Raw genomic sequence first — 26276 nt, 5'->3', positions numbered from 1 at the left:
AAATAGTACTGATCAGAAAAATAAAGTCTTAAGATTTTTGTATTTACCCAACTTTCCAAATGGGGAAAAAAATGGATGTGTCGGTTAGCAATTTAATCATTAATAACCTAAAGAAATCCATGTGACTTTTTAAAGGAGTATCAATTTTTATGAAAGTAAAAGCCAAAGCAAACCCAAATAACTCTTTTCCTCTTTCATTACTATCGTATTTAGCTTTGTGGAAAAAGTATATTGTAGAAGTAACTTATAAGCAAATATACTTCCCCATCTAAAATTTGTATCAGCACGATATATTGAGTATGTATGACAATAAAATTTTTTGTTGAATTTACTAAACTGAAAAATTGGTTTGTGACAATTAAGTCCCACGAAAAAATAATATATGATTATATGCGTATAAAAACTTCTATTTTATGATATTTCCCCACAATGGTACTTAAATATATAATTTGAAATTCTCAATGAAATATTAACAACTACACTTGCATCTTTGATACAAAAGATGTAAACTAATGAATATTATCTCCGTTCCCTAAGAGATTGCATCAATCCAACATTGAACTTATACTAAGAAAAATACCACCTAAAATTAAAAGTAAAGTGTTACAATCTCTTAAGATAGAAGAACTATACTCTATTTAATTAGGAATATAAGAATGAAAAAAATAAGAAAATAAAAAAAATACCTAAAGTAAGCCCTTCCTAATAACAACAGTAAAATAATTGCTTTTTCAGATGGACGAAGAGAGTATCATTTATCATACAAGATCTCTACCACCACACCGACTTGCACCATCATATAACATATCCCACCATCAATGTTAATGTCATCCTTTATTTATCAAATCAATCCCTTTGATTTCTCACCATACATCGAGATTCTCATGGGTCAAAAATATCAACTATATTATTTCCTCCAACCCATCCTTGTCCTAGGGGTTGGGACCATAGTGTGGGCCCACTACCTAACTACCATCTAATATGAGAACTTTTTAAAAGAAATGTTGCAATTCTAACGAGACAGATACTATGAGGGAAGCTTGGAGTAAGTTCCAAGGGTGTCACGCTCATACTGCTTGATGGTGTCGACGAGTTTCTTCATGCTATCGTCATAAACGTATGGGAGTTTATCGTTAAAAGTGATCTTTTCCTTAGCCGAAGGTGGGAGGAGTACTCGGCAAGGCTCCTCTAGGACTTGGATCGAATTGTGGTAGTGAAAGTATCGGATCTTAGATTCTGTATGGTGTAGCGTTTTCCCTACAACGTTCTCAGACATGTGCACACCAGTGGCAAAAGCGTTCCTAGCTTGGATCGCGTATTTTCTATCTCTTCGGATTTTGGTCCTCCAGTCCCTGAACAACAGTTTCTCAAAGCCCCATTGCCTGAAACAGGTTATAATTTGCATCAAGTAAAACTTAATAAATGACATTTGAGCGAATAAATAGAACCAAGATGGAGGGAAACAATGTGGGCATGGACATACAATTAAAAAACTCAATCTAAAGGGACATAACAATTAAGAGTAGAAACAAACACATCTCAAGAATTCGGGTCATCATCACATGGATCAAAATTAATGGTCAGTAAAAGCGTTGTATAGATTAGGTCCACACTGTTTTAGTGTGTATTAACAAACCTAATAACAGCAAGTATTTTTCAATAATTATAATTAATTGCGTTTGCCAAGTAAAAATACTTACTATTTTAATTATTCCTTCGTTCTTTTACACCTATCTCCAATTATACACACCAAAAAATTATAGAAACTAAAAATTAATAAAATTAAAATTGAGACGATTCTAATAAGATATAATATAACTATGTTTTAACCTATAAATTAACGACAATATGAAAACTAAATGACATTTATAAATAGTGCGAAAGTGCCTTTGGGTGCAAGTAAAAAAAATATAGAAAAAATCTTTTAAAGGCTGGTGCACACTAAAATAGTATGGATTAGTTACGTTAAAAACTTTCTCCAATGGTAAGGTCCACTGAATTTTTAAATTTAAATAAAATACTAGCTAACGGCTATTTATATAGTAGATACACAGAAATAAACAAAATAACAGTCTCTAGAACGCAGTACATAGTATATAGTACTAACAAAGAACACAAGTAGACAACTTTTACTGTATATGATGAAGACTAAAATGGTACTTAATCCGTCTCATTAAATTTGTCCTTCCAAATACATGTGATAGATGTTAATTTGTACTTAATCAGTGTGATGAAATGAAGAAATGAATGAATGAGAATAAAAAAGATTTAATTTTTAAACTAGATTTAAAGAGAATTACGAAAAGTATTACCAAGAGCGGAAAAAATACAAAATAGATGAACAACCATAAATAGAAATTGTGAGATAGAGGAAACACTTATCATTTGATTGGATTCTTATTTTTGTTTTAGAGTAGTTCCATAGAAGATAAAATTATGTGAAGGAAAACATTTGTAAAGAAGATCATAAGAAAAAATATATAAATATCGCTAAAAGCGTAAATGCAGCAAAGATACGAGGAGAAACAAAATCGCTAAATGTAGCTAACTCAAACAAAAAACGAACATACTACAAAATTGCTAATTTTTTAGAACCTTTTTATAATCCGGGTATATGGGCCAGCTTTCTACACTCTTTTAAAAGAAGCACCAACAACTAAGTGTTATACATGAAACTACCAAGAAACCCACATCTCCAAGTTGGAATTCTCTAATCCAATTTTGCTTGTGGGCAATTTACAAAGACCATTATGTCATTCAACATTCTAAGTCTCAACAATTTGTATCACCAAAACGAAACGACATCATGTCACATCAGCCAAGTTGTAAAAATTATTTTTAAAAAGAAAACTAATATTTAATGTGTTGTAAAAGTTTAAAAAACCACGTTTGGTGCCATTTTGAGGGTCATTGCGTCGTTATCACGATAGCACTCGTTATATAATTTGCACTATGCAATAGTTGTACAGTACTATGCTAGAAAACCTATGATTTTGGATCATATATGAGCAATTTGCTCCTATTTGAGAACTATCATGCTTTCAAAAGAATTTGTTTTCACCTCCACAAGGAGCCATTAAAAGATTTGAGCTTTATGATGCTTCCAATGCAAGACACCCCCATTGAAAGAAGAATGCTCAATGCTTGGCAGCTGGGATGTTCATGTATTAAGATGCCAGAATAAACTTTCCATAAAAGGAAGATAGAAGTTTTTTGTATATTCTATATTTCGATCCCTATGAATCTCAATCTGTCGGTGTCTATTGGTCAACAAATCCTAGCTAGCATGCTGGTTAGTTTGACAAGTTTGATTGACAATATATACTACCATTCTATTTTAGGCCATGATACACTTTTTTTACTCAAATTTTAACTTAACTTTAATAATTAAGTGATTAAGTTTCATTCATATATTTGTCCCACTTTGCATTTTGCCCCACTCTTAAAAAAATACCAAACTTAAACCCAACAATTTCTTTAGGTATACTTCATACTATTCTAATTCAATGCTACATTTGGTTTTTGCACACTTATCAATGCTCGATTTCAATCTTAATGATCTCTAATTGTATTTGGTTTAAAATTATAAAAAGTTAAACGTTAATAAACAAATCAAATAAGGTCTCACTTGAGTATATTTTAGCTTATATTAACTTATAAATTGAAAATAAAATACGAACTAACAGTAATTGGTGAATACTGCAAAAAAACAAATGAAATATTTAACTAGAATTGGACGAAGTAAAAAGTAGCTAATATTAATTTGACAAAAAACATAACAAAGAATTAGAGCATGGAAAAAGCTGATAACTCTCTTTCATGGGAGGCAGAAAAATTATTCCATAAGGTTTTACTCAATTATTAAATTGCTAATTACTAATTATATATTAAGATGGAATTTTACCTAACCAAATCAGCAGAGATTGTTAACTAATCTTAGTCCTCATCATCAAATCTAAGCATATTTTATTGTTAACTAATCAACCACTTGTATCTTAATCCAACTAGATTTTTCTAATTTGACCCTCTTACAAATCTTTACCAACAGAAATTGTTTCCTCATAATACTAGTAATCCTCTATAACATTCATTAAAAAAGACTCAACACAACCAATCATAATCAGTCATAAACCCTTCCTTATTAATCAAGCAACAAAAATACAATTATCATAGTCAATGTATCCCACTATAATAAAGGTCAAAGAATTAAGAAATTAATTCATACTCCTATCAAGACCAACTAAAAGAACCCAAAATCATACATACTTCAATTGTAATTCTATTAGAGTATTTTTTTTAACAATGGTCTTAAGCATTGGTTAGAGTTGGTTTCTTTAAGATGGTATTAGTGGTTTTTTAAGATGGTATTAGAGCCCTATTAGAGTCAGCGTGACAAGATATTATAGATTCGAATTTCAATCACCCTCAACCCATAGTATAAGAAGGACCGCATTCACACTCCTAGCCCGAATGTGAGAGGGGCATGGTGGAGTATATAACGACCTTAACTACTAGATAAAGAATTGATACATTGACTAAATTAGATAAAGAAAAACAATAACCCAAAAGTATAAATTCAAAAGAAAATGAATCCAAAATGATTTACCTTGAATAGTCTTGGGAAGAATCATTCAAGCAAAGAACACTACTCATAGCATTTTGCTCAATAGTAAATTGAGTAAACCCTTCAAATTCCTTCATAACATCCTTCAACTCATCTCTTCCTTGAGGCAAGTAAATATACTCATCAACATCAAAAAAGAAGGTCCAATTAGCAGCAAATTTATACCTATGTAAACAATCATTTACAACCAAAAACTGATTATGGTAATACCCATCAAACTTCTCTTGTTTCCTAATATCCTGAATTATAGCTCTCCCTTTTTCCACCCAAGGTTCTAGAACTTTCCTAACCTCCTCCGAAACTCCCCCTGCATCATGAAACACAAAATACGAATTCTCCCCAAAAAACCACGCATGGTAAGCCATCCACTCTCTTATCCTCGACGCACTTAAATTCCCGTAAAGCGACGACCCACAATAGAGATAATCATACTTCGGCGGCGAAGTATAAACGGCGTCGTTGTAAGAACCGGGAGATTCTTCAAGTGCTGTGAATTTCTCGAAGTTTCTAGGAGAAAGAGAGTAATAAGCGTATAATACAAGCTTCCCACCCAGATTATCAATATTCGGGTTACTCGGAAACGTACAGTTCACAACAACAACAGTATATACTCTTCCATAACCCCAATCAGGAAGGATTTTATACGCTTTAGCACGAACTGGAGGTTGTGATGTATTCTGTGGGACCCACTCACATTTATACCATGGATTTCCATATACATGGATGGGTTTTGAAGCTAACCCGATGACGGAAAATGTAGTGGGTCCACCCCGATAAGCACCCATTTGAATGAAAAGTGCGGCGGCATTTCCGTATGGTTTGAATTCCCGTTTGTTAGGGTCTTTTGGCGGAAGTTTACGGGTGGGTTGGTGGATTGTGGCAAGAGAAAGTAAGGCAGTTGGTTTGGTTGGAAGTGTTGCGTTAAGAAGATGGTTTGAAGTGGTAAAACGAGAGGAGGAGGAAGAAGAAGAACAATTGCAAGTTGAGGAAAGAGAAAGGAGATGATCGTAGTAAGGTTGAAGGTTCCAAACAACCATGAATAGAGTGAGAGTTAGAAGCGTCACAAAAAATGGTTTGGTTTCAAAGCGTAGAGAGAATTTTCCGACGGATTTTCCCGCGGAGAGCGGGAGAGCTGGTTGTTTCTTCATTGTTTCTGATGGGTTTAGTGAGAAGATTTAGGAGAAGATTTATGGGAAGAAGAGAGAGAAAGAGGTGGTAAGGAGGTGAGCTGGCAAGTGGAGGTGTGACCGACAGAGGTCTAACTTTTGGTCTCATTTGCTGGTATTTTAGAGTTCATCATTTTGGACTCGTTTAATGACCAACACGGATAAATATTCTACACCTTTTTTTTTCTTTTTCCAATACATTGAATTTTTATTGCTAATCTTGAATACTAATTAATTTATTGATAAAAATATTATATGATTTTTATAATAAAATAAAATGTGATCAAATACATAATAAATTTAATCAAATAAAACATAGAAAAAGTCATGATCATCATTAAGCAGATTTGACACTGAAGTATTCTCTCTATTACATCGTTGTTTGATACAGCCTCTTTCGATGGAATCTTTTGATCTGGTGTAGGTGTGTAGCTATAAAATAGATATAAGTTTAATATTATTAACTGTATGAGCAGAATCGACACCCACAGTGACGTCATACATTTTTTTGCCGTCAAATTGATATCTAGACTTTAAATTCTCACCATCAGATATTTTAAAACCTAATATATGACTATATAATCCAATAATTGGATTAAATAACTCTATAATATAAAAAAAATTGGAGGTAGACTAGAGTTTTTTTGAGATAAAAAAAAGAAGGGACTTAGTTCCTTATTTCTTGAATCCTACTTGGTGCGCCGCATTTTTTATTTTAATATGTTTTAATAAACTTATTTCATTTTAATTTTATATATAATTTTTCAACTTTTTTATATTCTCCCACTTAATTATTTCTAAATATTTCGTCATTTTAATCCACTACATCATATTTATTAGTTTTTGTATCAAAAGCCAATAAGGTAAAATAATTGGAACATTGGAGTATTTATCATTATGAAACTAAAAATAATTAGTTTGTTTTAGAATTTTTATACCAAAATAATGCTATTTTGGGAGAAGATTTGTTTTTTAATCATCGTTACGATTTAAGTTAAGATAAAAAGAAGACTAATTGAAAATTAAATTTAGGATCTTACTTAAACAAAACAAGACCTGCTCTAATTAGGAAATATCAAATTCTAGAAAATTCCTCACAAGCTAATAAACCAAATGAATATCCATTATTAGCAAATGACCCCCAAGTAATGATCAAATTTGTGTTTCTCAATAAAACAACCAGCCGGAAAATATCGGCCAAAGAACATAACTATAAATAATATATGAGTTATGACATCAACTCATAGGAACGAATTCAAAATAAAATTAAATTATGTCAATATATTAAGTATTGTTTTCAAAAATATTGACAGTAATGTTAAACTTAGGATAATGTCGTCACACAATAATGTATTAACCATTTTAACCATTACACTTATCAGCATATTTAGAGATATATAACTTGATAAATATTATCGGTTGACAGCATTGATAATGGCTACATCTGCCCCTGAACTCATACGAGCAAAAGCAAACTCCAACATGATCAACTCAGCAAACAAAAGGAGCATCAACATAGTCATCACAGCAGTAAAGCCCGGGTTGTTGGGTGAAACCTTGACGCTTGAGCAACTTTCTAGCGTTTGACACGATCTCTTGGTTGCTAATCTCTCCATTAGATTCCTCAAGTATAGTCTGAATTGCATTGCTAAAAGCTCCATAAGCTTCATCAGCATTTCCGGCAGGGCTAGCATCAGCAGAAGTCTGATGGGTCTGACATCCACTAAGAAGTATCCCATGTCTAGGCAAACTCCGTTTCGTAGCACCTGCATAAACCTCCTCTTTGCTCTGCACTTCAATATCAGCTGCGGGTTTAGCATAATCCTCGTCCTTCTCATCTAGCTTCTGCTTAAAGAATTCCATCGCGAGTCCTCCAACAGCCGCTAGCAAATCCCCTGTTCCGCCTTCTCCTCCATGAAGTTTGTCAAGGATGACTTTCATGAACTTCTTCACCTTTGGACTAGCATCTTCTCCAAACACATCGAAAAGGGTAGGACGGATTTTCCCAACATCAATGTCATCTTTTCCCGTCTTTTCCTTGAGCATGTCTATCAAAGTTGAAAGGGGAAGAGATCGACTTTGTACATAGTCTCTATCCCCTTCGTAGCTGTCATCTTCAATCACCCTGTAATTAGGCTCATGGTTCCTGGTCTGGTGATGAGGGAGGTGGATTCCACGGGACTCAATTGCGTCAGAGACAGTGTCCCTAACTGCATTCTTTAAGAAGCCTGAAAAGCTGAACTGCGAGGAGCCAGTATTGCCTTCATTTGAATTGGATTGTGTGCTTTCTCCGATCTGCTCTTTTGCCCCACTAATTAGGCCTCCGCTGTGGCATGAGTCAGAGACTATTGTGATCCGGCAACCTTCTGGCACTTGACACACCAAGTCTTTGAAATCTTCATCTGCACAAAGTGACATTGGCATTAAGCAAATAACTCCTCCTCCCCATATCATCATACTCTGTATATTCCGCTGATAGAAGCTATGAATAGGGTCTAGAGAGGGATGAAAGACGACTGATTATACCCTTTTCAAAGGAGGTCCAGGGCAATATTTAGAAAATGATTAAGATTCTCTAAAACATGATGCAAATAGCTTATCTCCCAGAAAACATTATATTTAGCATCAACACTTCTTTTTTTTTTAAGTACAGCATGGCCTATTGACATCTTTTCTGAAGTTTGCATAGAATTATAGCCATAAGCATTAAACATTGTTTGCAGAAGGGTAGGAGCACGATGAGCGATCTCTCAAGGCTATTTTAAGGGCCTTATCCACATCTAAAAAACGATTATTCAAGAAAATTTCTAACGCTAAGCTTTATCCTAACCTCAGAGTTCGAATTGTTGAACTAATGTGAAATAAGTTATAGGTTTAAATTTATAAATTATGTAAAGAACTATCCGTTTTTAGTTGAGTTGTTGCCTTTATATGGTATCCAAAGCTCAAGTCACTAATATGATTCTCATCCAACCAACACTTTTCAAGTGGACTTATTAGTGTTGAATATGAAAGACTTTTGTGATATGTTGCATTTACGCTTCTAATCTAAATATTTTCGTATGAAAAAAAAAGTATAATAGAATATTCATCGTATATTGAGCCTCAATAATCACCTTGCACTTTTGATTCCTTCATATTTAACATAATTTATTCTTAAATTCGCAAATTTTCAGAAATGGAAAAAAAGAGAGTCCAAAATGGATCTTAATTCATTTGTTTTGATTCGTAATTCGGGAACAGATTATTCATCATGCGACTCAGATCAATCGAAACAGAACGTCAATTCTTTTGCCACTTTTCACATCCCAGTAAAATTCAACCAAAAAAAGCAGCCAAGACTAATATACTAAACAACTACAGCAAAATAATCAAAATCACTAAAGTCAAATTTCCCCTAAAACAAAACAAAATCACAGATCAATAATCTATTAACCTAAAATTTAAAATTTATATTAAACGAAATCATGAAAAGAAGTGAATTACCAGTAATAAGATTCATATCAGAAGGAACAATACACTCATCAAAACCAGTATCATCATCTTCACCAGTTTCAGCCGGTAAACGAGTACCATGACCACTATAATGAACGAACAAAAAGTCATCTGGTTCAGCAGATCGCACCAAATCCTGAAGTGCTCGCCGGATATTTTTGCCGGTTGGTTGATCATACGATCTATCAGTATCGATCAAAATTGTGATATCTTGTTCGTCGAATCCGTAACGTTCTAGTAAACATTGGCGCATTCTTGTAACATCATTGATGCATCCTTTGAGTTCTGCTTTTGTTCCTGGGTAATTGATTCCTATTAACACTGCTTTTTTCCCCATTTTTGTCGTTTTAATTTGATTTGATTTAATTTGATTTGAATTGAATTAATTGAATTTCACTCTGCCTTTCTGTGATTATATTAATGATGAGTGAGTGCTTGGTAGAGATGATGGATACTTGATGGACGGAAGAGAAGGTGACTTTATGATAAATGGTAACTAATTATCCCGTTATATTTTCATGTTTTAAAATACCTGTACAAAACATATTTTTATACAATTTAATATATTTGTCGGATTATTTAGGTAGAGTTAATTATAACTAAAAATTATAAATTTTGATAATATGAATATATGCGACGAGACAAAAAAAATCAGATGTGACTATGTTTTTTCTCTTATATTAGCCAAAATATATAAATTACCATAGAATAATAGATAGTGCAAAAGTTGGTTTGATGCAACTAATATGAAATGGACGAAGTATTATAAAAGTACTTGTCACATTTCACTCTATTACGCAATTTAATACTCCCTCTGTTTTCATTTTAAATGTCCAATTTGCTTTTTGTATATATGTTTGTCAATATATTAATTTAATACTAAGTAGTGATAATTGTGTATAATTAAATATCATATAAACTAGATATTAACAAGCCTAATGTTGAGATGAATCAAACAAGATCTCTTTTGACTATGATTTAATGCGTGGATTAAGAATAATTAACAAATTAAGAGCGATTGATGAATAGTAATCCAAAAGCAAATGATACATTTGAAAACAAACGAAGGGAATAGGTTATTTTAATAAAAATCATAATATTTAATATTGTGAAATTATGCAATAAAATTCAAACAAAATTTTACTTGACTATATTTTTTACATATATATTTTGCAACATAAAATATTAAATAAGCTTAAATAAAATTTTGAAGAATATCAAAAATACTTGGTATTTCGAAACAGATGTATTTTATTGCAGACTTGTTGAGTTCATCCTTTTAGATTTTTCTTTGTTTTTAACAAAATATTGATTTTGGATCACATTATTCTTTTATTGAAAATTTTATTTATCTTGTCTCCATTCAACTAATCTCAAGGTCAACCACCCGTCTCAATCTATTTATACTTGTATTGGGATTTTGTAACTCGAACCAAGTTCAAGATCATAAAAAAGATGAATTACGTGTGGGTCAAAAATTTATCACGCGGGTCGCGAAAAAGCTTGTGTCTTGGAATAGCCTGGAGCGCATGCCGCGGAGTATTAGGCGGGGCGCGTAGATCTACGCAAGGCGCGGAGCAGTGCGTTTTGTGCTTGAATTTAGTTTTTCCACGTTTTTTGACGGTTGCTTAGTTTTTTGGGCCGATTTTTTTGTAATTGTTAACCTAATTTCTTTGTTTATGAGGTATACTATATAAAGGCCATATTGTCTTAGATGCAATGCAAAACACAAAGTGAGGAAAACTAAGAGATAAAAAGCTTGGAACGCCATTGTTGTGGCCTTTTGTGCACCTTGTAATTTTCCGGTTTCTAATGATAAGTTTATTCTCGGTGTCGGTGGATATAGCTATCACATTGATAGTGAACCACGTTAATTTCTCGATGTGATTTTCTTTATTGTTTGTTTGAATCTTTATTGTTTTTCGTTATTATTTTTGATCTTTGCTTCCGCTGTCGCACAATAATTTATTTATCCAAGTCACCAAAATACAAGGCCTCTTCATTGCCATTAAAGAAACAATTAATATCTTACATATAAATAATCTTTAAAGATTAAAAAACTTGACATCTTTTTATTTAAACTTATTCACTAAAAATATGAATATAAATAAAGAATATAATTAAGAATGTACACTTGCTTGTATAAATGATTTGTAATGATGTATAAATATTTAATTTGAGAATATAATGTACTCCAAGTCTACAATAACAAGAAGACTTCATTTTGCCAAATTATGTTCTATGTCTTGCAACATAGCAGGTACATTCCCTCTTCCACTAATTGTAGACTTGCTACTTCTACTACCTGTTGCATCCATGTCTCATCATCATAATTTAATATTTAATTTTTAAAGGATATATAAACACTATTCAGATTTAGGGTCACAGTCATTCATTCAGTATCTCGCACAAATCAATAATTGAAGATGAGGATAGTGGATAGATCATACCCCTGTTCTCTTTACGGATAGGACAAAGACAAATACACACTCAATTATCCTCAAATAAATAGATTCCAGATTAAAAAAAACAACTGTCATATAGACACATCGCGTCTAGAAAGACACCTGCAACACTTATCAAATTCTTTTATTAAAAATTGTATTACCTTAAATCCCAATTTTTCATACAGCTTTTGGGCTGGTATGTTCTTCCTATAAACATGAACAAATACCATCTCAGCACCTGTTACATGTCGAAAATATCAATAAGCCATCTAAGCAAAGACAATTGCGAATAATATTTTATTATCGCAAAGTCGTTAAATGACTCTCATCTACAAGGAATATAGAGATTCGATAATAGTATTTTGGGAATATAAGCAACCTTATCCTTGTTAGTTATAATTTAGAGGTAATTTTCGATTAATTTTGTGAAACAAAAATCACATGTAACTTTACATTAAATAGAATTGCAGATAACTTAATAAGTAAGCCAACTACTCTTGTGAGAGACTATCTTTCAAAGAGACCACCTCAAAACAAAAAACTCATATTCTTATTTTCTCTTTAATTTATATAGGCTATTTAGCTAATATATTTAATGCGTCTCATAGAAAGACAGTCACTCACAACAATTTGTGTTAATCATTTTAGTATAGTTCCGTATAATATAAAACCAATTAGTTATGGATATTGGGTCTATCGAAATAAGTGACATATTTAAGAGTTAAGACCATTAGGAAAATCATTAACCAACTATAGTTAAAAAGATGTGTGATTACCCTTAGATTTTGCAGATTCAATAGCATACTTCAACATATTGATGGCAATCCCTTTGCGGCGGGCTGATTTTGCTACACATAAGTTAGCAATATAGCCATATTTGCTTGTTCCCTTTCTGTCAATGCTGCAGAACAGAGGTGCCTCCACTCTTTCCTACACAATTTTTTTCATTTAAAAAGGCTTTATTTTATTTCATACTTGATTCGTTTTAAAAAATATTCGTTATATTAGACTTATTGGTACATTTTATTGTTTAAATTAATTTTATATATTGCGGCTAATGTGTAATAAGAAATATAATCATGTGAAGCTTGTTTGAAGCGTTTAATCGTATACTTTCGTATTAACAACTTTTTCAATTTTTAATTATGCATAGTTCAAAATATAAATGGTCAAAATTATGCATTATTGAATCATGTCAAATATGAAATGTGAAAGTATAATGAAACAGAGAAGTATAATCATTAAAAATTCATTTGTACTTCCCTCATTCCTTAGAGTTGTTTTCAATTTCAATTTGTTATTTGAATATTTTCATTTATATCACAAATTTTGGAGAAAATTAACCTTGTATACCTTCATTTAAATATTTATTTTAATAATACTTATGGTTCCCATATATTTTCCACTAACTTTATTTTAACATTTTTAGATTGCTTAATAGTCCCGACATGTATTCTCACTAACTTTATAAAACCATTTTTTTAATAGTTATGGTTCCTTTATGGTGCTTACCATTTTTTCCGTCAAACTTACTATTCAATAAAATAATATATCTACATCTAAAAGCTTATAAGTTTTTAAAATTTCATGAAAATTCGTTGAAAGAATTTCTTGAAACAAAAAAAAAGTATATACTTCCACTGCTCCACTTCTAACATTAGAAAAATATCACTATTCATTCACCATCTTTAATTTGTGTTTAGTTTATAATCTATCGGTTAAAACATAGTCAAGTGAGATCTTGTTTGATCGTCTCAATACAAAGATTATTAATTTCAAAATTTTTTAAGTTTTTAATACACATAATTAGAGATAATACTAGGTGATTGCCCGTGCTAAACACGGGTTATTTAATATTTTATCATATTTAACATATATTTTTACGTAAATAAATAAAAATTATCAAAAACAGATGAATAAAAAAAATAATATTGGTACCCAATTTAAAATATAGGTTTGTGTACCATAATATACATTACGACAGAAAATAAAGTTAAACCATATATAAACTTAGTGAAATGGATACGTTTATAACAACTTTTATCAACTATAAATATTGAACCCTTTTTTGTGTATAATATTTTATGTTAAAGTATAAATATTATCATAATCATCACATATTATAATCTTTAGTTTTTGCTTACTTTTGACCCAAGAAACAACTATATATGATTGATCATGCATTAATACATATTGGAAAAAATTTAAAATTTATGTTAGGTAATAATCAAATGATTGAATTCTATTTTAGTATTAGGAAACAATATCACGATTGTTATTGTCAATCCTTCTCAAGTTTAATTACTCCTCTGTAGATTTTGTCCATCTCTAAACACGAGTTACTTCCCCTCAATTTGAATAAAGAAATTAAATTTTGCTAAATTAGGAAAAAAGAGATCCAGGTTTGATCAATCAAAATAATAACAATAAAAAGCAATTAAAATTCAAATTTATAAATAAATCATTCACACACATAGAAAAATATGATATGAAAAATAATAAATAAAATATTTAAGAAAATAAAAGATAAAAATAGAGTAATGCAGGAGATATGACCCATTCATCGAGATTGGTTACATGCTTTACTTCTCTCTTTGGTTCGAATTAGCTAAACCCAAAAAATCTATAGAGAGAGATAATTAAAAATAAAATAATCTAATTTTTTAAATATGAGAATAGAAGAAAGATATGGAATTTTTATGAGAAAAAGATAGAAGTAATCTTTCATCACAAGTTGCAATGATCTTCAAAAAATGTGATAATTAGTTTAAGGAGACATAGAAAGTCATTAATGTTGCAGTAATTAATTCCTTAATTGTAGGGATTATTATAGTAGATAATCTAGATATTAAAGGCTATTTGAGGTAATAGCGTATTTAGTACTTTACTTATTAGACGGAAACTAAACTCATCAGTAATGACACGTGTACTTAGGTGATATCTGTTTTAATATTAGAATATAGATGGATTAAGCTATCTTTTACTTCTATATTTTTACTTGCAATCCATTTTGTATGGTCATAATTAGAGGAAGAAATTATGAATGTAAATATATACTTTATTAAAAAAAAATCAATAGCTAATTAGAGCTGATTTGTCGAAATGCCTACCTAAATGTTTTCGGGTCATCGAGTTGATTTTGGGTCAAGTATTTCAGATCGGTTTAAAATCGGGTTTTTGTACCCATGTTGAATTTTTACTTAATTGTAAATCTATTTTTAAATAAGGTCAAATCAAATAAGATTATTAGGTCGGATGAATATCAGATCACTGGATTTGTTTAGAGTTATTTGCGAGTTTAAAGAAACCGAGGATATTATTTGCTTAAGAATACTTTAGAGCTGAATTTTCTTACCCCAGGGAAGGATTCACCTTGCAATAAATACCGTACATTCAAATCTAAGGTTCCTACCACACTTTTCAGTATGGTATGTTTAACATTCTTCACTTCCTTTTTTACCTGCATAAATCATTTAGATGAGTAATTGTTAATAGATTATTTATATGTTAATATGGAAGTCAAGTACACTGACATGGAGCTTGATTATCGGTATTAAATGATAGAAATGATAATAAGTTAATAGGAATATTTTTTGGCAAGCTTAACGATTGTTCAACTTTCATCGTTTCATTTTTCATCCTAAAATTTATTTCAATACACTACCATATGAAGAGGTTGTATTAGGTGTTAGTGAAAAATTTTGAAAAAAGAATTCCAATACATTTCAAGAAAATTTATTGTGCAAATTATTTTCATGACCACTATTTAGTACCAATAACCAAACAGATTATTAGTTTAAAACAACTGATTATAAATAGTTTAATCTTTTGTGATACCATTATAGTCAATCCAAAGATTGATTATTTCATTTTTGTATTTTCGGTCTTTTTCGCTAAAAGTAATTTGAGTTTGAATTTTATATTTTCCTTATCAGTTTATTGATACCTGTCTTTGCATATGCCCAACCACCATAAACGATTCTCTCTCGTCTTCTACTCAAAATTTGAAATTCAACCTATACACTCTACTATGCTATGTATATCCACTCATCGATTAAAGCACTAGCTCTATTTTCCACTACTCCCATCTGCCTACTATATTCTTTTCTAAAAACCTAACATTTCGAACAATACACAAGCACCTTTTAATTTTAGGGACACATCTCGATCCTTCTTCATTTTTTCTACCCAAACTTAATTCTATATGCCACGTCGTATTGCATATCCCTATTACTCTAGAATATGGACCAAGATATTTAATACATACTCTTGAACCAATCTATATTTCTTTCAACTTTATAGCATCTTTATTCATCTCATTTGTGTTATACAAATTCTTGTGTGAGACGATCTCTTTAAGAGACTATCTCTAAATGAATCGGCCTATAGTATTAAGCTCTAATAGGCTGAACTTGAAAGACGTTTCTTAGAGAGATAGTTTCTCAGAAGACCGGTTGTTTTGTGCTAAATTGACACTTTATTGAAAATCTCGTGACTTCGATTCTTGTTTCTATCATTCTAACTCCGACTTAATATATAATTGTTGTTGATGCATTCTTGAAATTTGATAGGTGTTACATAATATTTTGTGGTGATAAAAATGGTGAATTATGATAAATTCGTCAGTACAGTTGGGTGTTACTTGTAAGAATGTTTACCGTGATGATGCATGTAGACTGCTGCTCATGGTTTCCTTTGCATCTCCGTTTTAAAGCGTTGTACTCCTAATCAAGATATAATGATATATAGGAGGTATTAGTAATTAAAAAAATATTCTTTTATTTCGATCATTTTGTTCCATTTGACTTTTTGCACTAAAACAAAAAAAATTAAATATGATGAATTAACATAGTATAATGTATAGAAAGAAGAGGGAAAAAATAGAGTATAAATGGTAAGACCGTATTCAAAAAAATAAGTGAGGTAAATTTATTGGATTGAACTGAAATAGAAAATGAGGCAAATTGAGTGTAACAATACTCTTCATTCTTATTTAATGTTCTCATTTTTCAAACTAGACAATTTTATTTATTGTTTATTACCTAAATAATCTTTCTATTTATAACATATTTTTGGACATAATTAGCATTAATCATCCTAATTTTAATATTTTTTAGGAGTAATACTTATGGTCCCCTCACAAACTTTATTTTAACGTTTTATAATGTTTATGTTATCCACATATTTTTCACATTTTTTAAATGTTTGTGGTCCTAATATTTTTTACTAACTTTATCTTATATTTTTTAATGTTTATATTCACCACTTTTTCTCTATTAATTTATTATTAAATAAAATAATATTTTTACCATATAAAAAAATTTAACTTTTCATAATTCTAGTGAATATTTGTCTTGTAAAGAGAATATCAATATGAATGGAGGGAATAATATTAAATTTAATTAGAAGATTCCTAGTTGTAGTATTGTAGATGGTTAATTTGATTGAACCGATTACCTTTTCCGCAAATTGCCTTTTGTAGCTATCAGCATATCTGATATATTCATTAACACAAAATTACACTCAAAATAATTAGAGTATAAAATTAAGGAAAAGAAAGGAAGGAAATTAATTAAAAAGAATAAAGATATTGAAAATTATTGCAAATTCATCTTACCCAAAATATTTGGTATAGTTGGGCTCTTTTAGTCTTGCCCATAATTAAGTTTTTGTTACTAAGGGGTTGTTTGACCCAAAATATCTTGTATGAGACTGTCTCACTATGAGACGGACTCATAAATTAGTCCATTTTTTTAATTAATTACTTTAAAGTCATAAATAATTATTTTAAAGTTATAAGTAATCATAACAATCAACAGTTAATTGCCAAACATCTCAAGGCCTAAAGAAAGCAGGGAGTAGATCAAATAAGACCTTTGATTGGGTAGATCTTCCCAATGACTTTCCGCACGAAGCCAGGCTGCTGTCTACCACAACAACAAAACAATCAAGTTATTATAAACCTCTAAATATCTTGATCATACTAATGAGTATTCATCATCGATCATCATCAACTCAATATTCCACACAAATTAAAATTCGGAGAAAAAAGATAGCAGACAAATTATATTTATGCCCCTCTAGAGAAAAGGAAAGAAGAGGAGAGGCCCATAAAGAAAAGGTATACTAATGATCGAGTAATGATTCCTTCTATTCTTTTCAATAGTCACACATTTAGTTTTTATGATATTTATTTATTATTTTAACATTAAACATTTTTAAATGTGTATAGTAATTCACTTATTTACACCTATAATTGCTATCAAATTATGGTTTTTTTTTTTTCTTATTTACTCTTTTTCTATAGTCTCATGCAGTTATTTTTCCTTTTTTTCTTAAAATATGAGAGACTAATAAATATGTATCAGAAGCATCGAAAAATATTCATCTATCTCACTCATTTTGCATTATTTTAAATTACGATCTTATTGATCAAAATGATGCAAAATGAATAAGTTACGTAATAAAAAGTGAAAGTACAATACCCAATATTCTTCATCGACGAAAGGTTGACGAGCCACAAAATCTCCAAAATAGTAGCATGTGGTATCATGATTGATCTCTAAACCTAATTGCTGCAATTTTGTAAACTCAAGTTCTGCTCTCTTTAATGTATGTGTTTTTGGAACTCCATCTATACAATTTGCTTCTCCTTCCTTTCTTAGATCTTCCTCTTCCACTTCTATTAATGGAGTTCTTGACTTAATTTCCCTAATAAGTCAAATCAATCTTCATTGTATTAATTAATTTTGCTACACCGTTTGTTTCATATTGTCGATTATATTTGAAGTATTATGCAGATGGAGAGATAAATTTTAAACGGGTTTTTTCGTGGATATAAAGAATTAAATTTATTTTATCTTGATCAATTACGTTTGAAATATAATATGATGGTCGATTTTAAGCTATATTTAAGCCATTTTAATGTAATACAAATTCAAAAAACGAGTTAACTAATAAATTATATTATACTTTTTAAAATAGCTTTACATATGAATGAAAATGAATTAAATTTTAAAAAATAATGAATTTAGATTTTACATATTAAAATCAACATATCTAAAATAAAAATTAAAAAAAAAAAGAAAAATCCGTCCTTATAATTACCATATAATGCGAGTTTCAAACATTGTAGAACAAATACTAAATAAATTTGCTACATTTATCCGTAAAAGTTTTTAAATTACAAAAAATGTAGCTACAATTGACCAAAAAATAGACATAAATAGAGAAAAATAAACATGTAAAACTTACATTTTGCAGAGAAAGCCGGAAGGTCTTGCAGGACATGTTTTAGTGTTGCTAAAATACTTGAAACAGATTGGTTGATGAGTGAAAGCAAGTTTGGAAAACATTATAATTATTAAAATGTATGTTTGGATTTAGATTTGGATATGGGAAATTCATAGAAATAAATACTGTGAATTTGAACAGATTAGATTGGTGGAGTCATGTATAAAACTACAGATATTGCCAAAAACAAACGTGATGCGAAGGATAGTGGCAACGTTTCTAGTTGCTAACCAGTAGATGAAGAGTTACTCTTGTATGAGACTGTCTCTCGGTAAAATGATTATTAAATAATAAGTTTAAATTGTCATAACATGTATAAGGTGGGCTATTAACCCATATGTCTGTCAGTCAGATCGTCTCATATACTTCCTTCGTTTTGAAATAGTCGCTACATAAGAATTATTTGTACTATTCATCTTTCAAGCTTATTTTATATATTGCGACTAATGTGTTAGAAAAAATATCGTCACGTGAGATCTTGTTTGAATCGTCTAATCGAATACTTTTATAATATTAAATTTTTATAATTTTTAGTTAAGCATAGCTAAATGATCAAAGTTACGAATTGAATTACATAAAAAGTGAAATGTAATAAGTATATTTCAGATCAGGTAATTTCAAGCTTATGTGAATATTTTGTCAATCCAATTTGATTTTTAAATGGAGTTATTAAAGGTCGAGTTAAGTCGAACTTAATTTTGATTAATCGGGTCTATTTTGAAGAGTTTGTTTAGGGGGTTATGGTGGGGCCCAAATGTAATGATATGTGATTTGTAACATGCAGATTCACCATAAGTTTGAGCTGGATTGTATGGGCATGTGGTTTCACTAGTGGACCTTTTTATAGTTTCCCACCATAACATAATTTTGTCCTAATTATCTGCTACCACATGATTCTTATTATTGAACTTGGTACTTTCATGTGATGCTCTCTTTGTTGTGGGAAACTTGTAATTTGTTAATGTTAATGGTTGATTTTGTACAACTACAAATTAAGTAATTAAGCATGTATGCCATGTGTATTAAATGGCAAGTAAGAGTTCACTTATTGATTTCATTGATCCAACTTATTAACTTTTTTATTTAAATTTCGGATTAAAAAAAAATTAGATAAAAATTAAACTTAAAATCTTACTTAGAGAAAGTGATTCTAAGACTTGAATTTTGATCTAACTTACTATTTTTGATATAATTTATGATATAATTGAACTCTTCTGCCTTGGAGGTCTCTTTTTCAAGTCTCTCTATGGAGATGATCATGAAATTAATGATTAGATAGACATAAAAAAAATTTTAGTTTAACGATTTAAATTTAAAAACTTAATGAAAATAAAGACTTCATCAAGAAAATGAAAAAACTGCTTTTCGTTCGGATGTCTAACGAACACTTTATTAAAAACAATAAAAATATAAAAAGAATCGAATCTTGTCTCATTTAAGGAGCAAATACCACTTTTCAGTAAATGTCTTAGGTACAATTTTACATAGGTCTCCTCATCACTCGGTCAATCCTATATATATATATATATATATATATATATATATATATATATATATATATAAACCCAATATACAACAAAGCATAAAAGCATATAATAGTACTAGCATATATTACTAGTAAGTAATACAAAAACAACTAATAATAAATACAATCAAACAAACATGTAATTTACACAACTTAATCATCTAATAAATCACATATATTATCCTTCAAAATCATTTTTAACCCATTGATTTCCATTTCCATTAAACTTACTTTGAGTCTTCACCTTCTCATCTAACTTCTTAGCTTGAACCTCAGAAATCTTAGCCAAATTAACCATAGACTCCTCATCAATCCTTATACTCCTTTTCCTCTCCATTTTCTCCCTTTCTTCCTCCCATCCTTCATACTCCCTAACCCAACACCTATGAATACCACAACTCAACACCAAAACAACAACTTGTAAACAAAACATAACAATCAAAATCCCACATTCTGACCACACTAACACCTTTGCCTCTCTCGGGTCTCTCGATGAATCGAGCATCGAGAGGCTCGTTTTTTCCTTTAGAAAGAGGGTGAGGAAGCTAAGGACTTGGCTAGCGAGCGAGGCGAAGAGGAAGGAGACATGGGTTAGGAAGCAAAAGTGAGTAAGATGAGAGTAAAAGCCCATGAAGGAAGATAAGATTGAGACAAAGGAAGAGATTAAGAGAGCATAGCCTAAGGAAGTTGGAGGTGTTTTAAGGAGAAGGATTGGAAGAAGTGATGTACAAGAAAGTGTGAAGAGGATTAAGTTTAGGCATGAAAGTATGAGATTTGGAAATGAAAATGCAGAGCTTCTTAACTTTGAATTACTTGATGCTGCCATTTTTCTTTAATTTCTTGTTTGGAAGAGGGAATTTGGATGATGATGATGATTGGGAAAGGATTTGAATGGTTTTATAATAATTGGGAGATTTTTTGGCTGTTGAATTGTGTAACGGTTATGTGTATTTGGAACCCATATAAGAAACTCTTGCAACGTTTTTTCCCTCCTTTTTGGTTTAAAGTGGTAGAGCCTCGTAGTTTGGAATTTGAAAATTAGCAACAGGAATATTAGGGAAATTTTTGTATAAGACAATCTCATATGCGGCAGTCTTAAAATTAAGATCAGTCCGCACACATATATGATCAGTTATAAGGCTTATGTGATCACTTTTAAAGCATGTGTGATCATTTTAACTATTATAAATAATACTTTTAAAGCCTATGCGATTACTTTTAAGACCTGTGTGATTACTTTAAGGCATATATAATTTTATTAATATTCAAGTACACCACCACCACCACCACAAAACGTCAATCTCCATAAGCTTTAAATGTGATCACATAAGCTTCAAAAGTGATTATAATAATGAACACATAGACCTTTCAAAGTGATTATATAGACCTTAATAGTACATATAGACATAAAAAATGATCACATCAACCTAATAAAAAAATTATCACAAAGTGATCACATAAAAAATAGCGTCCTAAAAATCAAAAACAAGAATTTGTGTTTTTCTCTAAATAATGCTAAATGTAAAAAAATTCACTTTATTTGTCACCCAAATTGGACATCTCATGAAGTTTGTAAAATCTCAACCAGCATTCAATACACTTCAAATAAAGATTCAATCCCACTCCCAGCAGAGCACATATACAAAAATTGGGTATTGAATCACCCACAAGGGGTGGAATCCATACCCATAAAGCAAATTCAAAGAAACAAGGTTCTTGTTTTAGAGTGCCATCTACAAAATGTGGTTTAAAGTTACAACACCAAAATTACTCTAACATGATGTGTCTGATAGAACATAGCCTAGCTGATCCGATTCAAAACATTAGACCTTGTAAACATGAAAACATAGACGGAAAAAAGTACTACGGCAGACTATGTTGTTCATTTTGGAACACAACAAATGAATCTACAGAAAGTATGGACTAAATGACAACTCCAAACTCAACGTTTCGAGAATTGAGGAGCTTTGCGAGCCTTTTTGAGCCCGGGTTTCTTCCTCTCGACAACCCTGGCATCTCGAGTCAGAAGACCTTCTTGTTTCAGAGGAGATCTATGGTTTGCACTAATCTTTAACAATGCCCTGGCAATACCAAGAGATATAGCCTGAGCTTGACCAGAAAGCCCACCACCATGCGCTTTGACGAACACATCATAGCTAGTTTCGTAGCCTAGAGTAGCCAGTGGGGTTTTCACATATTGGAGCCACAATGGGTTTCCTTGAAGATATTCCTGCATACATGTGCAACAAAAAAGAACAGCTTTAGAAATGTGACAACTTTGCACAAAAAGGGACAGATTATGCAGACTATTTCCAGAGTAGAGTAATTCTCACACAAAAAAGGGACAGATTTGCACTGATGTCTCCATCTAATCTACCAGACGGATGCACAAATATGAGTTATATAATCCAAATATTTTTTTCTCTTCGATCTCTCACACTAATGTGTTTTGGTTCATCTAGCCGCCTTATGTTGTTGGCATTAGGGCTTTCGCATAATTGTTGCGATAGATTGTACATTATTTTTGTCAAGGAGCAAACTGTGAATGCACTTCCAAGAAAAGAGAAGTAAAGGCAATCATTGCTTAAGAGTTCATAGTTCATCATCTTCATCCTCTCATCACCAAAATATACCAAATAACAAAAGAAACCGAAAGAAAGGGTAAATATCTCAATTTCTTAAACGAGACGTTCATGGTGAGACTCAGTAGAGCTGTTCATAGCGGGCTTGAGCGGGTAGCGGACAGGGTAGTACCTAAAAATTCTACCCGCAAGCTCAAATATTAAATAGCCCGCCCGCATTTGCGGGCATATTTTTTTGTCGCTACCCGCCCATTTTTAAAGCGGGCGGGACCCACGGGTATTTCTTATATAAACATTAAAAATATAAATCATATTATAAAGTTAAGTTTTAATAACAATTAAAATACAATATATTGTCTAAAATACTTTAAATATATATAAATACTCAAATTACATGAATATTGAAATAGACGGTAGAGTCGGCTACTTATTTGAACTTTGATAGTCGACTGCTTGAGTGCTTTGAGGATTAAAAATATTAAACGTAGACGGGAGAATTAGAAACTTTAAAGTCTAAAAAGAAGCAAACCATAGGACTAGTACAAGAGTAATAAACTAAAGTTGGGTACGGGTCATGTAGTAGTATTTAGTTTAATAATTAATAGAATTAATTATTTAATAAATAATATATTAAACTAAGCGGGCGGGCGGGTATACCTGCAGGTATTTTTTTGGTGTCATTACCCGCCCAAACTTTAAATTTTTTTGAAAAACGTTGTCCATACCCGCCCGTTTTTCGACCCTGATGGGTCAAGCCTGGCGGGTAGCCCACCCATGAACAGCTCTAGGTGAGAGCATCTATATCGGGCTGGTCCATATTATTAAAGTGATCACTAACTATTTTAAAGTGACCAATTACAGAAAAGCTAATTACATGGACTCATCTCATGGTGAGACGATCTCATACAAGACGATCTAGTTAGATATAGGCCATTGAAAAGTTGGTTTGAGGTTAGAAGAATCCAATGTTTCAAGTGTTTAAAAATGATAATGGCAATGAAATTTTAATATTTCATAACTTTGCTTGGAAAATCACTTATAAGGGTTCATGTTCATGTTCGTGTTCATGCTTGTCCGACCTTAAAAATCTCATTTTTACTTCTCAAAATTCATTCCATTGGATAACTACTCTTTCATTATGTTCCATTCCTATGAAAACATGCTACTTTTCTAAATTTCATCTCTCCAAATTGTGTCCTTAATCTTTCCAATATGTTTCTTATAGGATAGATACATCTCAATTCCCATGTATGCCAAAATGTCTAAATTAGACTTCAAAGTAAGGTCAACAAACCCATCAAATTAATCCCATGTCAATTCTTTCCTCTCCAACAAACCAATATACATCTACTAAACAAACATCCAATGTAATTCATAGAAATATAAAAAAACTGGTATATAAACGCTAAGCAATTAACCCAAAATGAAATGAATCACTAAAAACCGGAGTTGAAAATTCAAAATGAAAGCTGCAATTAACCCAAATTGAAATGAATCACAAAAAACCGGAGTTGAAAATTCAAAATGAAAGCTAAAGGAAAATGTAATACGACCTTAGCATCACGATAATTAATGATAAATTTTCCAGTTCCTTCCTGAAGAACAACCCTAGCAATGGCACTTTTTCTGCGACCAGTACCCCAAAAAGGTTGAGCTGCAAACCCACCAGGAAGACGCGACTTCACCAAACTCTCAAGGTCAGTAGACTCAGCTGCTTCCACGGCTGATGAGGCAGTGATGAAAAGGGGCTTCCCAGAAGTAGGGTTCGACAATGAGACAGATTTCATGGGAGATGTTTGGGGTTTCGAAGAGACGTTTGAAGAGAATGAAAGAGATGTAAAGGATGATGTGAGAGATGATATTGAGACCGCCATCGCCATTGGAGGACGAGAAGAGCTTTGCTGGTTCTAAGGGGTGGGTGTTAAAGCTAAGGTTTTCGTACCGAGGAAAGTTTTGTGATTTCCTCTCCGGATAACGTTTGATGCAATTCTTAACGATTTAGCCCGCTAACGATATTATTATTATTATTTTCTTTTTCTTTTGAATTATTGGATAGATTGAGAGAAGCGAAAGATCACGTGATATTCCATTTATGTACTTGGTTGAAAATATTTACTCTAATTGAAATATAATTTTAATTGTCGCCTGTATATGAAACCGCATCTCATAGTGAAACCCCCATACAACAATTTGTGAAACATAAAAGTTTTGCAAGAAAAATTGACAAAGAAGCAAAGGAAAATTGTCAGGGTCCTCGATTAGGTTTGGCCGAGAGAATTGAAATTGAGAAGGCAAAAAGTTTTGACGGTTTGTTTAATTGGCCTGATTGAGCTCGACCCAAGCCTCAACCTAAGTTCAAACCCTCCTCACAATGCACTAGCCAGACAACTTAGGCGTCCAATTTCCTTGTGGAATGCTTGTCCGATTGGACAATATTGTCCTGCTCAATATCTGTTTTCCTTTTCTCCCTTCGCCTAATTTAGTTGTTTCCTATTCTTGGTGGAGCATTGCCAAATCATCCTCTTACACCTTTTAGACTTTTCTAGTATTTTTAGGATTAAGTGTATCACATTCCTAACAAAGACGTAATTCTTGAAACTTCCTTTAAAAGCCCACAATAATCTCTTGAAGGAGCAAAGCACCAATGTCACATAAGCATATGTCACGTGATAACATTTTCGGATAAAATCAACCAGTCAGTTGATTATTATAATTAGCCTTGTACACAATAACCATGGTAGATTTGTACACAACTATTGAGCAATTCCCACTTTATGACTCTCTTTCTAGTATTCATACTTCGTTTAGCTCTCTAATGTCTCCTATCAGGTACTTGAGCATCAAATGAGCTTTTGGACTAAACGAATCTTAAACCGCATTCGTTTATACTTAGTATATCTTCATCATTATCTGACTGCTGATTTCAAGGTTAAATTGAACATTCTAATTGGACATCACTATGTATCTATGATTTGGAAATCAAACCAAATTAAAGTATAATTTATGAATAGTAACATAAGTTATCATATAGTCCACTGCAACAGGTTAGATACGGAGAGTGCTAAGTGATAGAGGGAGACTTTAAATCGTTGTAAATTTGCTAAAATTCATTTATGCAAAAGAAATTTATAAAACTATTTCGAA

The 26276-nt window shown here is 31.4% G+C and overlaps 5 protein-coding genes across 6 annotated transcripts; all 5 read right to left on the bottom strand.

Moving 5' to 3' along the window:
- Positions 1–386: 386 nt before the first annotated feature.
- Positions 387–5977, bottom strand: LOC130824399 (galactan beta-1,4-galactosyltransferase GALS1-like). Its single transcript, XM_057689399.1, has 2 exons — positions 4607–5977; positions 387–1382 (listed from the first exon to the last, which is right to left on the bottom strand). Exons 1-2 carry the CDS (start codon positions 5770–5772, stop codon positions 1028–1030), a joined length of 1521 nt encoding a protein of 506 aa, XP_057545382.1. The 5' UTR covers positions 5773–5977; the 3' UTR covers positions 387–1027.
- A 918-nt stretch (positions 5978–6895) lies between these two features.
- Positions 6896–9798, bottom strand: LOC130824168 (metacaspase-4-like). Its single transcript, XM_057689061.1, has 2 exons — positions 9277–9798; positions 6896–8192 (listed from the first exon to the last, which is right to left on the bottom strand). Exons 1-2 carry the CDS (start codon positions 9620–9622, stop codon positions 7282–7284), a joined length of 1257 nt encoding a protein of 418 aa, XP_057545044.1. The 5' UTR covers positions 9623–9798; the 3' UTR covers positions 6896–7281.
- A 1466-nt stretch (positions 9799–11264) lies between these two features.
- LOC130824280 (GCN5-related N-acetyltransferase 6, chloroplastic) lies at positions 11265–19289 on the bottom strand. 2 transcript variants are annotated; one of them, XM_057689219.1, is made up of 9 exons: positions 18987–19289; positions 18218–18443; positions 17607–17659; positions 17190–17226; positions 16391–16456; positions 15088–15192; positions 12509–12662; positions 11894–11970; positions 11265–11590 (listed from the first exon to the last, which is right to left on the bottom strand). In XM_057689219.1, the coding sequence occupies exons 1-9, from the start codon at positions 19085–19087 to the stop codon at positions 11525–11527; spliced, it is 885 nt and encodes a 294-aa protein (XP_057545202.1). In that variant the 5' UTR covers positions 19088–19289; the 3' UTR covers positions 11265–11524. The 2 variants fall into 2 exon arrangements, with proteins under 2 accessions (XP_057545202.1, XP_057545201.1); XM_057689218.1 differs by lacking the exon at positions 11265–11590 and having other exon boundaries at positions 11597–11970.
- An 867-nt stretch (positions 19290–20156) lies between these two features.
- On the bottom strand, positions 20157–21376 carry LOC130823410 (uncharacterized). Its single transcript, XM_057688029.1, has 2 exons — positions 20782–21376; positions 20157–20269 (listed from the first exon to the last, which is right to left on the bottom strand). The coding sequence occupies exons 1-2, from the start codon at positions 21374–21376 to the stop codon at positions 20157–20159; spliced, it is 708 nt and encodes a 235-aa protein (XP_057544012.1).
- An 814-nt stretch (positions 21377–22190) lies between these two features.
- LOC130824161 (30S ribosomal protein S9, chloroplastic) lies at positions 22191–25210 on the bottom strand. Its single transcript, XM_057689053.1, has 2 exons — positions 24686–25210; positions 22191–22780 (listed from the first exon to the last, which is right to left on the bottom strand). The coding sequence occupies exons 1-2, from the start codon at positions 25010–25012 to the stop codon at positions 22493–22495; spliced, it is 615 nt and encodes a 204-aa protein (XP_057545036.1). The 5' UTR covers positions 25013–25210; the 3' UTR covers positions 22191–22492.
- Between the last annotated feature and the right edge of the window lie 1066 nt (positions 25211–26276).

The sequence above is a fragment of the Amaranthus tricolor genome, chromosome 9, assembly GCF_026212465.1.
Source record: "Amaranthus tricolor cultivar Red isolate AtriRed21 chromosome 9, ASM2621246v1, whole genome shotgun sequence".
NCBI classification, from domain to species: domain Eukaryota; kingdom Viridiplantae; phylum Streptophyta; class Magnoliopsida; order Caryophyllales; family Amaranthaceae; genus Amaranthus; species Amaranthus tricolor.
Note: the sequence above shows the minus strand (reverse complement) of the source record. Positions and strands in the feature narration are given on the sequence as shown.